This window comes from Siphateles boraxobius, unplaced genomic scaffold (genome assembly GCF_051911475.1).
Source record: "Siphateles boraxobius isolate OS27281-9 unplaced genomic scaffold, OSU_SipBor_1 65, whole genome shotgun sequence".
Classification (NCBI taxonomy): domain Eukaryota; kingdom Metazoa; phylum Chordata; class Actinopteri; order Cypriniformes; family Leuciscidae; genus Siphateles; species Siphateles boraxobius.
In genome coordinates, this window is record NW_027509192.1 from 7,729,357 (window position 1) to 7,745,885 (window position 16,529).

The window sequence follows — 16,529 nt, forward strand, 5'->3', positions numbered from 1 at the left end:
AATGAAAGCTCCACTGCTCTCCAGCCGTGTGTCGCGCTTGTCTCTCATTAGCGATCGCTCGTTCCGCTCCAACAGCTCTTGTAACGTTAATAAATCATTGATATATTACCGGCGGTCATCCATGAATATGATTTCTGCCCGAGTCCCGTTGTATTCTCCACCGGCTGTAGAGGTGATAACAACTCCCATGATTCTGCGAAATCAAGGCGTCATCAAGCTACGTCTTTCTTTTGAATAAACAACCTCTAGTGGTGAAAAATTACATAGTGTGCCTTTAAAGGGTTAGTTCACCCAAAAATAAAAAATCTGTCATAATTACTCACTCTCATGTCATTCCAAACCTGTAAGACTTTCGTTCATCTTCTGAACACAAATGAAGATATTTTTGATAAAATCTGAGAGCTTTCTGTCCCGAAGCTATGCAATACTGCAAGGTCCAGAATGGTAGGAAATTAATTTACTGTTTATTTGACAGGGACAGCGCACAATTTAAACAATTGCACCAGAGTTAGCTAACAGCTAATTTGCATCTGTTGTCTGTTTAACCTCAATTTTATGAAGTGACGCGAGGGCTTTGTCTGTAAAGAAGTAACATGATTTAAAGCTACCACTTTATTTACAAAAATATTGACCTGAAACCCAGTAGGGGGAGCACCACAACACATGCATGTTGTGTTGACTCGAATGCTAACGTAGTTCCGTGAATGCGCTTTGGATAACAGGCCTATTTTGTAAATAAAGCACTAATTTTGTTTGTTTTTTCCGCAAACAAAGCACTCGCATCACTTCATAAAATTTGAGTCTGGAGTGTCCAATTTCACTGGAGTCACATGGATTACTTTAACAACGTTTTTCCATTCTGGACCTTGAATGTGGTAGTTGCGTATCCCAATGGAGGGACAAAAAAAACACTCAGGTTTCATCAAAAAGATTTCATTTGTATTTCGAAGATGAACAAAGGTCTCACGGGTGTGAAACAACATGAGGGTGAGTAATTAATGACAGAATTTTCATTTTTAGGTGAACTAACCCTTTAAGACTGAAAGATGGGTGAGATTTTCAACCTACATTTTAATAAAGAAAGTGAATGATAAGACACAAATACAATCGGGATCAGAAGTGACAGCTTTAATAATGGGGAAAAAAAGTCCTAGTTAGAATAAACATTCTAGTTTTTATATGACTTAAATTGCCATAGTCTTTTTATTAAAAACATCTCTTCGTCAGAGCACATAGCAGTGACTAATGTTAAAAGGCAAACTGCACTCAATGAGTGCTTGTGAACAATCTTTTTTATTGAATGAAATGTCATTTGATTTTTTTTTAGTCTGGTGCCCTGTCAGTGTAATTTGTATCTCTCAAAATACATCCCAAAAGACATTTTAAAGTTAGACTGAGTCTTTAAACATCAACCCTATCCAGCAGAACGACTCTTTTTGTTATATAAAGACGAAACAGAGCACATAAACTGTTCATAGCCTACTCAAAGATAGAAGAAGGCCAACCGTACTTAGCCTTGCCTCTAAGATGACTGCTTTCTTTCAAAGCGACAGAACAGCTGAAGAGAGACTAGATTAGTCCCGTATGAATAATCCAACAGGAAACACAGAACCTACATTATCACAGAGAACAGCTCTGTCTGTTGACTGTGGAGAATGGCTGGCACTTACAAAGTGTGAGAGAGCTAATTAAAACACAAGATGTGGCACCACACCGCCATAGATAGGAGCAAAGAGAGAGAAGGAGGGGGGTGAAAGGAAAGCAGGGGTGAGGAATCTACACATCTCATTAGCCTTCATCCTTGGATGTGGGACAGTCTGCACTTGTCTAAGCTTTGACTTAAGTCTTTGTATATCTTGTCACATTGGTAAATTGTTGATGTCGGAACACAAGGAGAGTCTGTGTGGAGTTTCAGTCTATTAGCTGCCATGCACTGACGGCTCCAGCGGAAGGGGAAGGGTGAAAAGAATCCACATTATTTCTACTGAGGCTGCCTTGGCATTTGATGGAGCTCTAGATGCCCGAGTCTTTGTATACTTGGAGTGAGAGAAGTCTTACTATTCCATTACAGGACTATTGGTATTGGGAAGGATAATGGATCCGTACTGCTGACAAAGGCATTACATAATCCATCAAGAAACTGGGATTATCCTGGTCAGATGTCTCTTATGTGCAGACAACACAAAATGCATTGAATGTGTATGAGCGGAATAATGGTGGCTGTTACATAAGTGAATACATATTTGATTCAGCTTTCCATTGGAAGTTCTCGGAGTTTATACATCCTTCTCAAAGGATGAATTTTATTATGTTTTTATTTCCTTAATGTTCATCCGGTTGTTTTGTTAGTCACTGTACATCAGTCCTTTGCTTGGCTGGTATTCTTTGTCTATTAGTTATCTTATATAGGCCTATATTATATTATATTATATTATATTATATTATATTATATTATATTATATTATATTATATTATATTATATTAAAATGTTTTATATTTATTGTATATTTAAATCTGTAATCATAAATCTGTATGCATATATATATATGCATAGCTATACACACACAGTAAACTTTATTTAATTTAATGCAGCATTCCAGTTAACATATATATATATATATATATATATATATATATATATATATATATATATATGCATACAGCAGGTTTATAATAAATATGAATATTAAAATGAAATATACATTTTATAAAAATATTTTAATTTTATAATGCACTGTATAATGTAGCTATATATAGGCTACTGTATTTTATATTTCATATATTAAAATAAACTATTTAAATTAAATAAATGTAGCTGTAAATTATATATAAAATTATGTATATTCATTTATTTTATGCTAGAAAGATTTGTATTTTATTTGAAATACATTTTTATTTTATCAGCCAGTAATGCATCACTATATTTTCAAGTTCTGGCAATGACAGTTAGCCTAACTTTTTAACCGTAAATTTAACAAGTTTGTATCATCAACATCAGTGCACAAAAACATGTATTTTATGTCTGTACTAGCAACTGCTAATGGTGTTGTTTAAAACTCAATTTAAAAATTTACTCTCTGATAACATTCTGGCAGAATTTTCTCCCCTCTCATTTTTCAATTTCTCAACAACTTGATTTCTTATGGATTTGAGGAACACAAGTGGGATTTTGTAGCCAAAATGATCCTGTAATAGAAGTCTGGTGTGGAGAAGAGCAAAGCTGGTGTGGGAGGAGCAGTTTTAGATTGGCAGGAGACAAGGGATCCCAGAAGGCTTGAGGAAGATGCGAGCCAGCCAACAGCTTTCCATTCATGAAGATGCAATTCAGCTCTAACACTTGCTGTTTTCTTCGGGAGTAGCCCAGCTGACAGTGTGAATTCAACCAGTGTCACCGAGCGCTATGCACCCAACTATAGACACACTCATGAGTCCAAACTTGTGGGCTTGATCTGAACACAACTGGACACTGTTCAATTCAACTTTCCTTATGGGATTGGTCTGGGCGAGTATGAAGAGCGCTGCCAGAAGCTGGAAGCGGCGGTCAGTGTCTCGATAGGCGTTATAGAAGTGTTCATTCAGAAGGATGCTGGAGGGAAATGCCTGCAGACAGAGAGGATGAGATTTGTGGAAAGGCGCTGGAGCTTCTGTCCGACCTGTGCTCGAGAGGAGAGGTGCACAATGAAAACTGCTTGGAATTCACCTACTATTTTCGCGATCTCGGGAGACCGAGATATTCGGACTCTGGTAAGGACTGTTTGATTTTCTTGTTTAAAACATTATGTTTGCCGTGCTGACGAGCTGTCGTGTGTCGTAACTAATCAAAACGCCGAAAATCACATTTAAACAGTCGCGTCCAGCTGCTTTTAAACTACATACGAATCTTCTACTTGCTATCATGGCACTTACAGGTATTTTTTTTTCTCTCTCTAGAAAGTTATCAGGAATGTTTTCTGGCGACTTTTCGTGTTTAAAATATGCATTTTTGTATTTATGTTCGGGTAATTAGCAGCTAGCATTGATGAAGTGTTTCGTGTCATTAAAGTAACCACACCCATTAGTTACATTATAGCCTGTAAAGCAAACAGTAGCCTATTTATTAATATTAAAAAGGCGTCCTTTTGTTGTTGTCATGCTCTTATTTACTGCGATTATTATTTGATTATTGTTATGTCATTTTTGACTTTCGTTTAGTTTATTCAGTTTTTTAGACTTTTCTCTCTTTTTTATCTACACTGTTTGTTAAAAACAGACAATGTAGCCTGCTATAACTTATAACAAGGAATAAATGTTTTATGCTTTGTTTTTTTTCTAAAGTAAAGTTACATTTAAATATTTATCTAATTACATAAGATCATAGGCCTATATCATTTTTGACAGGTTCTTTGATAAAATTACTAACATTTTTATGTTAACAATGGTATTTGGATTGTTTTTTTATTTTATTTTATTTTGACAACATTTTACATTATTCTTATTTAATGTTTTGTTTGTTTGCTTTGGTTTTTATTCTCTATATTAATATATCTATTTTACTTCAAGACAACCACACACACACACACAGACACACACACACACACACACACACACACACACACACACACACACACACACACAAAACAAGGCCTAATCATCAATCCCCACAGTCCAGCATTAATGACCTATTTTGAGCTGTCCTGTATTTTGCCATTTGGAAATGCAGCCTACATTCATTCAGATTTAATGCTGCAGCATGTCAGAGGCAGTGTAATTTTAGCAATAATATTCCTGTACGACCTGCAGGAACATTAATAGGTTTTTTTGTTTTGTATCTTTTTGCATTCAGAAGTTAAATTAAGCAAAACATTTTTACACAGGTATTCAGTGTTCCTAGAAGGCTTTACAGGAAACTTGTAAGTCCCCAAAACAACCTGTCATTGATGTCAGAAATAGAGCACTGCTTGATTCAGTATATGGGCTAAACTAAACATTAGCTTCACCGAACCTTCATTCATAGATCATGCTCTCCTCAGATCCTGTCGTCCTCATCCTCAGAGACACAGAGCGGTCGACAGGAAGCCATTAGGATTCCACCCCACCCTGCTCTGTACAAATTCCCCTTTGTGATACCCTGCATTGACATCCGTTAACACGAGGCCTTCAGACCCATGGGAGAAAGATTCATACGAGTAATTTGGTCCCTCAGGATGGATTGTACAAGAATTTAATGAAAGGGAACAGCTGGGTTCAGACAGAGGAATCCAGTAAATATACTCTTAGCCTGATGGGAGTTCACATGCTTCGCTGTAAAGTGCCTGTATGGTGGAAAGTTTGTAATGGAACCCAAGGGAACCTGGCACTTTGAGAGGTTAATAACACATCACTGTAATGGATGACTTATGGACAGTTCAGATGGCTTGGTGTGGGTGCATATTGACAGGTCGATGTGTAACTGATGGCCCAAACACAGGAATGACAGTGTCTCATTTTTACATGGGAAAGTTTATAACACATCCATGAGTAATGCAACAGTGAAGGGCTATTGACTGTGAAGCTTGTGTACTATTATGTGAGTCATATTTATTCATAGCTACCCTCACCTATAGTTTCTACTACCGTTGACATCTGGACTGTCATAAAATTGTCTTCGATTGGTCAACCTCTAAACTCTTTTCTACCCTCTGGCAGAAAAAAACGTTGTATATTGCCATTAAATTTGCGAACAGTCTCCCAGCTTCCATCTGATTGGCTAGTAGCTGCTAGCATCTGCACTCTGCCACCTGGATTCACAGAAGCAGAAATAAAAATAGACATTCGTGAGAGGTTGAGCTCGGTGAATATTGTCTTTCGAACTACCTAAATGCCTTAGCATGCTTATCACACGTATAAAGAATGATTAAATAGTGTTTTTGTGTTCATATGTGAACAAATACCCAGATGTAAAAGGTGTATGGATTTGTGTTACACCTGCTAAAGCTCAAGCAGACACCTGTTTAAAAAGATGCATAACAACATGATCCCTGGGAATGTACTGTGTATAGCTTATTAAAATGAAAATGTAAATTGAGAGGCAGTTTGTCTGGAAAATCTGGCTGTAATCCATTTGACACCCTAAATCATGGTTTGCCTTCTCTAAGTGACCTGACCTTTTCTTGTAGACATTCAAGTGTACTTACCTCAGCAGGAGGCTTCATGTTCCTCTGTTTCTTATGTAAAAGTGGGTTCATCTTTGCTCACAAGGACACAAAAAACTCGGAGGACGAAAAATGCAATCTCTTTTTTTTTTGAGCGGGAACGTAATGGTAAACAAATTTGCTTTAAGCCTGTGTCATTAATCTTGTGTTGGATAAGTGAATAATGTGATGTCAGAGCTTAGAAATGAGTTTAGTGTCTTGTGGGATTGTGAAATCATTTTGAAACCATGAGACGCAATCTTTAGTTTCCATATTTGTAACCATTACAGATGCAACATGATGTTTCCATAGAGATGCACTGTTCTTTCTGAGTGCTTGTTGTTAGAGCCTTAAAATGAAGAAACATCCACGAGCCAACAATCTCAATTGTTTTTTGATCTTTTAAATCTAACTCCCTTTTATGGCAAGTCAGTTCACTCAGTGGCCATCTTGGGAAAAAAAAGTACAGTTATACAAGTATAGCTCATATTTGAATGGAGAAAGAGCGTAATCTATTTAAATGTTTGTCAGTGTTACATTTAAATAGATATTTCACATTAGGAATAGGAATGAATTGTGCTTTTTAGCTGAAATTACATAAAAAGGATTGTATTTTTCAAGCTAGTCAGGCTAATGCACATACATGAATAAACAACGCAAAAAAACAGTTGGCAGTTTTAACTTTCAATTGGGATTTTCATTTGTCTAACAAACATGTGATTGGCTGCTTTAACTGTTTGACGGGGCATCGGCTGAGATCTTGAATGCTATGATTTCTCCAACTTTTTATGTTTTAAAGGTACACTATGTGACTATTGGCCCTCTCGCAGTTAAAAAACAAAACTGCATGCATTTTGCGGAAGAACATTGTTTTGGTTGTGCTTCGTCTTTGCGTGACTGTGTGGATGAATATTGTTATCCTGCTGCTTATAAAACATTTACTACTAGGCTTAAGAGATGTAACCAGTTTAGATGGAAAGGATCTCAAGCTGACTCGCTGAAGACGTTACTGTAGCTATACCCATTAATAAACATGTTACTTCCTTCAAAATAAATTACAGCGCAGCACTACAACAACAATCATGAAGTCAACACAATGTTGCCAAGTCAATGTTGATTCGGGTTTTATTACGTGCTTTATCGTATCGCATTCTCTTTTTGACTCTCCTCTGTCAGATATAAAATACAGTATAGCCTATATATACATTATACAGTGCATTATAAAATTAAAACGGGTGATTCCAAGAGGCTTGAGATTTTGCATGTTCCATGTTTATCTTTCTTGCTCGTTGTGACAGCTAACCTATGCCACTCACACACCATACACACGGCAAACCCGAGCAATTTTTCTCTATTTACGGATATGACAAGACATTTGATGTATGTTCACAATGAAAACCATCCCGCTATATCTAAAATATCAACACTTATACTAGGCTTAAGTTACCATAGTGAATCAGGGTAAGACAAAAACATTTTTTGGAAGAAGGATTGATGATTTTTGTTAACTCTTTTCCCGCCATTTATGAGACAACGCTTTTCACTGTTATGTGGTAGGGGCTCTACACATATTCTGAAAGAGTAATAAATCTTTAGATCAAAACACATGTGAATAAGATGCAGAAACAAGTGATAGCATATGTAAGCATGTAAAATAGCGCGATCATCAACATTAAACAGCATATAAATCAAAACTACCTAATGTTACCGAATTAAATGTCAACCCAGGATGGATTCGATCTACTCCATCTATATTTTGATCATCGTTCTGAATCCGATCCAGATCTTTGACAAAAATTATGTATTGCATTACTTACAAGTGTTGATAAAAAAAAAGAATGCATGAAGCTAGAATAAAACAGTTCCCTTTCGAAGCGAACTCAACAATACGTCATTGACGTTATGGGGAACGCCTCAGGCGTGACAGGTGTCTGAAATCAAGTATCAACTCACAGCAATCATGTTGACCGGCGACAGCCCACGCATCATCAGCTCGAATGATGAGCGCGTCAATCTGGATGCATAAAAAGGGCGCCTTGAAACCGTGACAACATCCTTTTCGTCTTCAGGGACTGTTTGTCTGTTTTTGAGTAGTCAACAAAAATGAAGCGTGCAGAGAAGGGGAGAAATACTTTCCGCAAGTGTGCCGACCCGTGTCCCAGATATTTGACACCGGAGGATTCACACGATCTGTGCGTTTTCTGCCTGGGAAAAGAGCAAGAGCGGGAAGTTCTCGAGGGAGCTTCCTGCGCAAACTGTGAGCGTTTTTCTCTGAAAACGCTCCGTTCTCGTCTGTCCCACTTCTCGAGGGAAGTGGGCGCGGCATCTGAACCCCGCGGTGTTGGTCTCGCTCGGGCTGAGCTCGTGGGGCTCTCAGATGGAGCTGGCAGATCATCTGGAGAGGGGCGTTAACCTCGCGGATGATCTGCCAGCTGACGAGGGTGAGTTACAGTTCGATGTTGAAGAGGTTCTTTCTCTTTCTGATGGATCTGTAACTGGTTCTCTTCGGGCCGGGCAGGAGTTGGCTGCTGATGATGTCAGTCTGGTTGAGACTGAATCATCTCAGCCCTCCTGCCCAGTGTACGCTGAGTTGGTGGATGTTATGGGGCGCGCCACCAACAGATTGCAGCTACAGTGGAGGCGCGTCCGGGAGGTACCTGCTCGTGGTATTTTGGACGATCGGTTCCTCCCTTCCCATAAGCCACCAGCCCGGACGAGCCTTCCATTCCTTCCATATATCCGCTCTGAGATCGAGAAGGCATGGAAGAACCCGTTCTTTGCGTGTCTCATCTGCATCGGCGGAATAATTACGCTGTTGTGGATGGGTCGTCCACTGTATGTGTCGATGCCACCAGTGGACGAGACGTTGGCTAACTATCTCGCCTCTGGTCGGTCATCGTCACTGGGAGCTCCGACCCTGCCATCCAAGCCACTTAAGACGACATCACGCTTGAATGGCAGAGCGTACACGGCAGCAGGTCAGGCAGGTGCGGTTCTGCACACCCTCGCGGTCCTTCAGGCGTACCAGGCGGACCTGCTGCGGGACCTCGATCAGGGGGCCGGCCTGTCCCCTGACGCGGTCGCAGAGCTGCGCCGCACCACGGATTTGGCTCTCCGGGCCACCAAACAGTCTGCCGTTTCCATCGGTCGTGCGATGGCGGCTATGGTGGCCACAGAGAGGCATCTGTGGCTCAACCAGGCTTACATCGGGGAGAAAGAAAATACCTTTCTCCTCGATTCGCCGGTTTCACATTCCGTACTTTTCGGACCTTCCGTCGAGACGGTAGTCGATAAGTTCAGGGAGGCGAGGGCGCGCTCTGCGTCGTTTAAGAGCTGCATACCGCGGAGGTCCTCGGCCCAGCCCAGGCAGGCGGGAGGGCCTGGTCCGTTGTGGTCTGAGGATCACAGACAGACCCAGAAGGCCAGTGTCGCTTCCCGTGCACCCCCTCCTCCTAGCAGGGGGAGCAGGGCGCGCAGGAGGCGTAAGGATCTTAGGGGGTAATGTATTGTAAGGTGAGCTGAGCTCCCACATGTTGTGGTCGCCAGGTTACAGGCCTCACCCGGCCTTCCAGGCTATGAGCTTCCATATGTCAGGTCACAGGCCTTATCCAGCCTTCCTGAATGTGAGCTCCCACGACCTCACACACACGGTGGTCGCCAGGTTACAGGCCTCGCCAGGCCTTCCTGGTTATGAGCTCCCACATACTGTGGTTGCCAGGTTACAGGCCTCACCGGCCTTCCTGATATTAGCTCCCACATACTGTGGTCGCCAGGTTACAGGCCTCACCCGGCCTTCCTGAGTATGAGCTTCCACATGCTGTGGTTGTCAGGTTTCAGGCCTCACCGGCCTTCCTGATATGAGCTCCCAGCTACTGTGCTCACCAGGTTACAGGCCTCACCGGCCTTCCTGATATGAGCTCCCACATACTGTGGTCGCCAGGTAACAGGCCTCAACCGGCCTTCCTGAGTATGAGCTTCCACATTCTGTGCTTGCCAGGTTAAAGGCCTCACCCGGCCTTCCTGGTTATGAGCTCCCACATGCTGTGGTCGCCAGGTTACAGGCCTCGCCAGGCCTTCCTGGTTATGAGCTCCCACATGCTGTGGTCGCCAGGTTACAGGCCTCGCCAGGCCTTCCTGGTTATGAGCTCCCACATGCTGTGGTCGCCAGGTTACAGGCCTCACCGGCCTTCCTGATATGAGCTCCTATATACTGGGTATCAGGTTACAGGCTTTACCAGCCTTCCTGATATGAGCTCCCACATACTGTGGTCGCCAGGTTACAGGCCTCACCGGCGTTCCTGTTTATGAGCTCCCAAATACTGGGTATCAGGTTATAGGCTTTACTAGGCCTTCCTGGTTATGAGCTCCCACATGCTGTGGTCGCCAGGTTACAGGCCTCACTGGCCTTCCTTATATGAGCTCCCATATACTGGGTATCACGTTACAGGCCTTACCAGCCTTCCTGATATGAGCTCCCACCTACTGTGGTCATCAGGTTACAGGCCTCACCGGCCTTCCTGGTTATGAGCTTCCACATTCAGTGGTCACCAGGCTTCAGGCCTCCTCGGCCTTCCTGGTTATGAGTTGTCACATGTCAGGTTTCAGGCCTCACCAGACCTACCTGAATGTGAACTCCCACTCACTGTGGTCGCTAGGGTGTGGTTGTGAGCTTTCACATGCCAGGTTGTAGGCCTCATTAGGCCTTCCTGAATGTGAGCTCCAACACATTTTGACTATCAGGTTACAGGCCTCATCTGGCCTTCCTGATCATGTTAAAACCATACTTATGGTAAGTCACACGACGGAACATCTTGTGTACTTTCTAAAATCCATTTTCATGGTAAGGGTCATGCGCTGTATGCTTCGGTCCCTTCCTATGTAACCCAGACCCAGGTCTTTCACCTCGGGTCCCACTCTAGAGGTGTCCTGTCGTCAAAATTTGCTACGACAGACACCTTTTCTGATCCAGGCCTTCCTGGATTCAGAATGATTAAGTACACGCACTTTTGTTTCATGTACTTTCTAAAATCCATATTTATGGCCTTTCTGAAAGTAGCCCCCACATGGTGTGGTTGTCAGGTTACAGGCCTTGTCAGGCCTTCCTGATATGAGCTCCCTCCTACTGTGGTCGTCAGGTTACAGGCCTCCCCAGGTTACAGCCCTCGCCTCCCTGAACTTATCGACTACCGTCTCGACGGAAGGTCCGAAAAGTTCGGAAGGTGAAACCGGCGAATCCAGGAGAAAGGTATTTTCTTTCTCCCCGATGTCTGCCTGGTTGAGCCACAGATGCCTCTCCGTGGCCACCATAGCCGCCATCGCACGACCGATGGAAACGGCAGACTGTTGGGTGGCCCGGAGAGCCAAATCCGTGGTGCGGCGCAGCTCTGCGACCGCGTCAGGGGACAGGCCGGCCCCCTGATCGAGGTCCCGCAGCAAGTCAGCCTGGTACACCTGAAGGACCGCAGGGTGTGCAGAACCGCACCTGCCTGACCTGCTGCCGTGTACGCTCTGCCATTCAAGCGTGATGTCGTCTTAAGTGGCTTGGATGGCAGGGTCGGAGCACCCAGTGACGATGACCGACCAGAGGCAAGATAGTTAGCCAACGTCTCGTCCACTGGTGGCATCGACACATACCCGTGCTCCGCGGCCCCATCCACAACAGCTTAATTATTCCGCCGATGCAGATGAAGACGCGCAAAGAACGGGTTCTTCCATGCCTTCTCGATCTCAGAGTGGAGATCAGGAAGGAATGTAAGGCTCGTCCGGGCTGGTGGCTTATGGGCGGTTTCAAGGCGCCCTTTTTATGCATCCAGATTGACGCGCTCATCATTCGAGCTCATGATGCGCGGGCTGTCGCCGGTCAACATGATTGCTGTGAGTTGATACTTGATTTCAGACACCTATCACGCCTGAGGCGTTCCCCATAACGTCAATGACGTATTGTCTCGTTCCGTTCTCAGGGAACATAGGTTACAGTCGTAACCTGAGACGTTTCCTTATTTAAGCGGAGGGTCTGTTCTTTCTTTTGATTTATTGCATGTTTAGATTTAGATTTTCAAAACCGCTTGTGGGGAAGGAGTTAATTTTGAACAAAAAAAGTTACATAGTTTACCTTAAGTATATTATTTGTCATCTTCAGAAAACCGGTCACTACAAAAACATGTAATCAGCAACAATATCCCACATTTGCTTCATTAGACAGGAGATATTAGCAGCCCAGCTGCTAGTCGCTTCTTTGAGGCATCTCACAAAAGTTTATGTTGTAAATTATATTATAAGTAAATATCATCAGCACTTTAGCCACAATTTTTCGCCCCATTACTTTTTCATCATCTCAGTACTTGTTTAAATGCTAAATCTAAGCAAATCAGATTTATGCAAATAAACATGGTCTGGTATTTACAGTACACTTTAAGCTATACTCCCTAAATTTAAGCTTGGTGTCCTATTTAGCTTACCTTTGGAGTCCCACACTGAAACAATGTGCATGAAATGTTATCATACTGACTATGTGTCCCAGTGAGGCTGGTAGTCAGAGCATGTTCTCTGTTGCATCATTTATTCATAATGTGTGTCCGTATGGTAACCCTAAGGACACAGTGGCTGTAGAGAATGTTTTTTTTTAGTGCATATTTTTTATTTTTTATTTTTAGCCAACATGTTCTAATGGCAATTCACAACCTACAGTATTTTACATTTTACTGAATTGTTGGCTAATTCGAATATATATTTGTTCAATCGCGTTTGTACGATCTACTTATATCCCATTGACAGTTAATTTTATGGATGGACCTTCATACTTTTTTTTCCCCTAAAAATTAAAAAGAAAATTACAGTTCACATTTAATGCAAAATCACCACCAGTGTAGGTTATCAAAAACCCAGCCCAAGTGAGGAAAAGTAATACAAAGTTACGTAATGCATTCCTTTAATAGTAGTTACTAATTGGTTACTTTTTTAGGGAGTAACACATTGTTGTAACTTTTAAAAGTAACTTTCCCAACGGCCAACACCGATCAGCACCTTGTAAAATTCTTATGAGATCAGGTTTATTTTAGCACAGAATACAATTGTTTTATCCCATCTGAGGTAACACAAGAATCATTTTTTAATGTAATATTAGCCATAATAATAGAAAACATCAAAAAATTTCAAATCAAAATGGGCATCTAATTGTGACGTTTCATGCAGACATGGATATTGTTGTATTGGGAGTGTGCTGGATTTCATGCACATGGATTAGTGCATTGTTACGCAAATGAAGCCTGGAGTTAATTTAACGTGTCATTGGAATCCCACAGAGTCTATTAAAATCTGTGGAACATTGCTGAATGCTAATAATACTGATTACACCTTGACAGCAGTACAAAAGGAAGAAATTATTAATCCATTCAATTTATGATTTCCCAGTATGAAGCCTGCAGGAGGATCTGTTTTGTCAAATGATATGTGCTCGCTTTTAATGAACACTCATGACATTTCAGAACAGCCAAATCAAGAAAATCAATCACTTGTTATTTTAGTGCAATGCTATTTTGATTTATGGAAAGTATAACTAATTATTATATTAGTTCGAAAGGACCAAAGATGTTTTATATAAATTCTTCACTTTATAAGCCTCAAATAAAAAAATTAAAAAAATATTTTTTTTAAAGTTCATAATACAACACTTGAGCTTTTGAAGTTTTAATGTAATATTTTTTATACAAAAAAGAAGATTCTGTCATTATTTAATCACCTTCATGTTGTTCTAAACTTATTTGATTTTCTGCAGAACACAAAAGATATTTAGCAGAATGTTCACACTGATCTTATCCATACATGAATGGTGGCTTTTATGGTACTTTTATTGTGCTTTTTTGCCATTTTTGGAGCCATTGACCATTTAATTATGCAAAAGTAAAAGCAATCCTGCCTAACATCTCCTTTTGTGCCCAAAAAAAATGAAAGTCATAGATGTTTGGAATGACATCAGGGTGAGTAAATAATGACAGAATTACATAATTTTTGACTGAACTATAGCTTTAAGTGCATCCTAAGTCTTCCTGTCTCAGGTATGATAACCTGCAAAACTATTCTGAACATATATATATTTTTACCCCATACAGGGAGAAAAGATCGGAGTGGACAGAATAGTTAGCAGGAGGCAGGGTGCTCTGACAGGGATTCATTCAGTCTACACCAAAAGCATCTCTGCCTGGGTGGCCTAATTCAGAGAAACTATCTCAAGAGAGAGAGAAAGAAAGAAAGAAAAAAAAGATAGGGAAGGAGATAGAATCAGGAGTGGATCTTATATGTATCTATTACCGTGCATTCAGCAGTTAGAGTTAAGGTTCAAGTCTAATCCAGATATTAGAGATGTCCTTTGCAAAATATCTCAATATCTGGATCACAGAACGAGTTGTAAAGTTTTCAGCTTTTATTTTGACGGTCTGTTTGGACATAAATCTGAATAACTTTAAAGCCTTTATAAAATACTTTAATTATTTGTGAAAGTTCACTTTACTGTTCTGAGGCTGCGTCATAAACAATTCAGCTCGCCTGTTGAGTCCATTTGTAATGCCTGATCAAACAAAAACATATAAGTTGCATAAATCATATAGTTGAAGGGTATAGGCTAAGTTAGCAGACTAATCTAACAGAACTAATCAAATCAATTTGAAAATCTTAATTTCTCCTAATGATTCTGTTAATGAAATTTATGTTAATTAACTTAAGACTATAGGCCCCTTCAAACTAAGAATGATAACGATATTAGCGTTCACACACCACGTTCTGTTTATTATAAGCACGTACTGCAGTTTTGTCGTCTGCTGCTTTAAATGATCCTGCACTTCTGATTGGCTGTCAATGTTTTTATGGTTCATCAACTGGAAAAAAAGTTTTGAAAGTTTTTCGAGTGATAACGTTCCTCTGTGCAGTTTGCATTACAGTTGTGGTGTGGAGTTCCCTTAGTCACATAGAATTAGAATGATTATTAAAACTTTATAGTTATCTTCAAGGTGGAGGATGACCAACTTTCTCTCTTGGTCTTTGCTCCAGATGTGTCTGTGAGCCTGTTGTCCCTTTTGGTGACCACATGTGGCCTGGCGCTGTTTGCCGTCTCCCTGTTCGTGTCATGGAAGTTGTTTTGGGTGCCATGGCGAGATCGCTTCTGGCCCGGCCTAAAGGACCAGCAGGGCGAGCAGCAGCCGGTCCTGGCCGAGGTGGAGGGTATGGAGCGGGAATACAGCGAGGACTTTGAGAAGGATCCCATCGGCCCAACGGTGCTCCCAGAGTCAGCCATGAAGATCAGCCACACGTCCCCGGACATCCAGCTGGAGGCCCAGTCTAAGGCAAAGGAGCTCAACCACATCCATGTAGCTCGCGTACAGCGCCAAGTCACCGAACCGACCTCATCTGTCAGGTGAGTCATGTGTTTCTGACTTCATCAGGCATAATCACTCAGCCACCATTGATATACATTTAGCAATTCCCAGTTGCCATTTGTCGGACAGTGTGAGCCTCTGTGACCTACAGCTTTAATTAAAATTCTTTTCAGTCTCGTTATTCAGATGTCTAGCATAGTGGTGACCAACAGAAATCCGCCCCTTTTTTCTTCTCACTTCAGGCACAATTCCATCCGGAGACAAATGAACGTCTCCAATCCCGATTTCAACATGGCCCAATTCCAGAGACAGGAGTCCATAACAGGTCCAGGCTTGGGACGCATCAAGCCTGAGCTCTACAAGCAGAGGTCAGTGGATGGGGATGACGTCAGGCGAGCGGACAGCTGCGGACGCCTGCACTTCATCATCAAATACGACTGCGACTTGGAGCAGCTCATCGTGAAGATCCACAAGGCGCAAGATCTACCCGCCAAGGACTTTACGGGAACGTCCGACCCATACGTGAAGATCTACCTGTTGCCAGAACGCAAAACCAAGCATCAAACCAAGGTCCACCGCAAGACTCTGAATCCCATCTTCGACGAGGTTTTCCTGTTTCCTGTGGAGTACGCTGAGCTTCCAACGCGCAAGCTCCATTTCAGCGTCTACGACTTTGACCGTTTCTCGCGTCACGACGTCATTGGCCAAGTGGTGGTGGACAACTTCCTGGATCTACCTGACTTTCCACAGGAAACCAAGCTCTGCAGGGATATCCTTTATGTTAGTGCGGTAAGTCTTCCACAGTGTGTGTATATACTGTATGCTAGTCATGTCAATATTGCTCCTGAATTTGCCCATAAACATATTGTGTGCTCGGTCATCTCAGAGGATGTTGTTGTGGCAGAAGCTCTAAATAGTGAGAAAAGTAACATTCATGAGAGGAAAGCAAGGCTGTTTCGTCACCTGGCTTGAGTGAGGTGTTGGTTGAATTAGCTGGCGTATGTAGTGTTGA

The 16,529-nt window shown here is 41.8% G+C and overlaps 1 protein-coding gene across 1 annotated transcript in view; it reads left to right on the forward strand.

Annotated features, from left to right (window-relative positions):
- Nucleotides 1–3,274: 3,274 nt before the first annotated feature.
- syt9b (synaptotagmin IXb) overlaps nucleotides 3,275–16,529 on the forward strand; it is a 31,711-nt gene continuing 18,456 nt past the window's right edge. Inside the window, exons 1-3 of the mRNA XM_077210571.1 lie at nucleotides 3,275–3,744; nucleotides 15,192–15,555; nucleotides 15,760–16,306. Coding sequence (XP_077066686.1) covers nucleotides 3,597–3,744; nucleotides 15,192–15,555; nucleotides 15,760–16,306 — 1,059 coding nt within the window. The 5' untranslated portion in view covers nucleotides 3,275–3,596. The remainder of the gene's footprint in view (nucleotides 3,745–15,191; nucleotides 15,556–15,759; nucleotides 16,307–16,529) is intronic.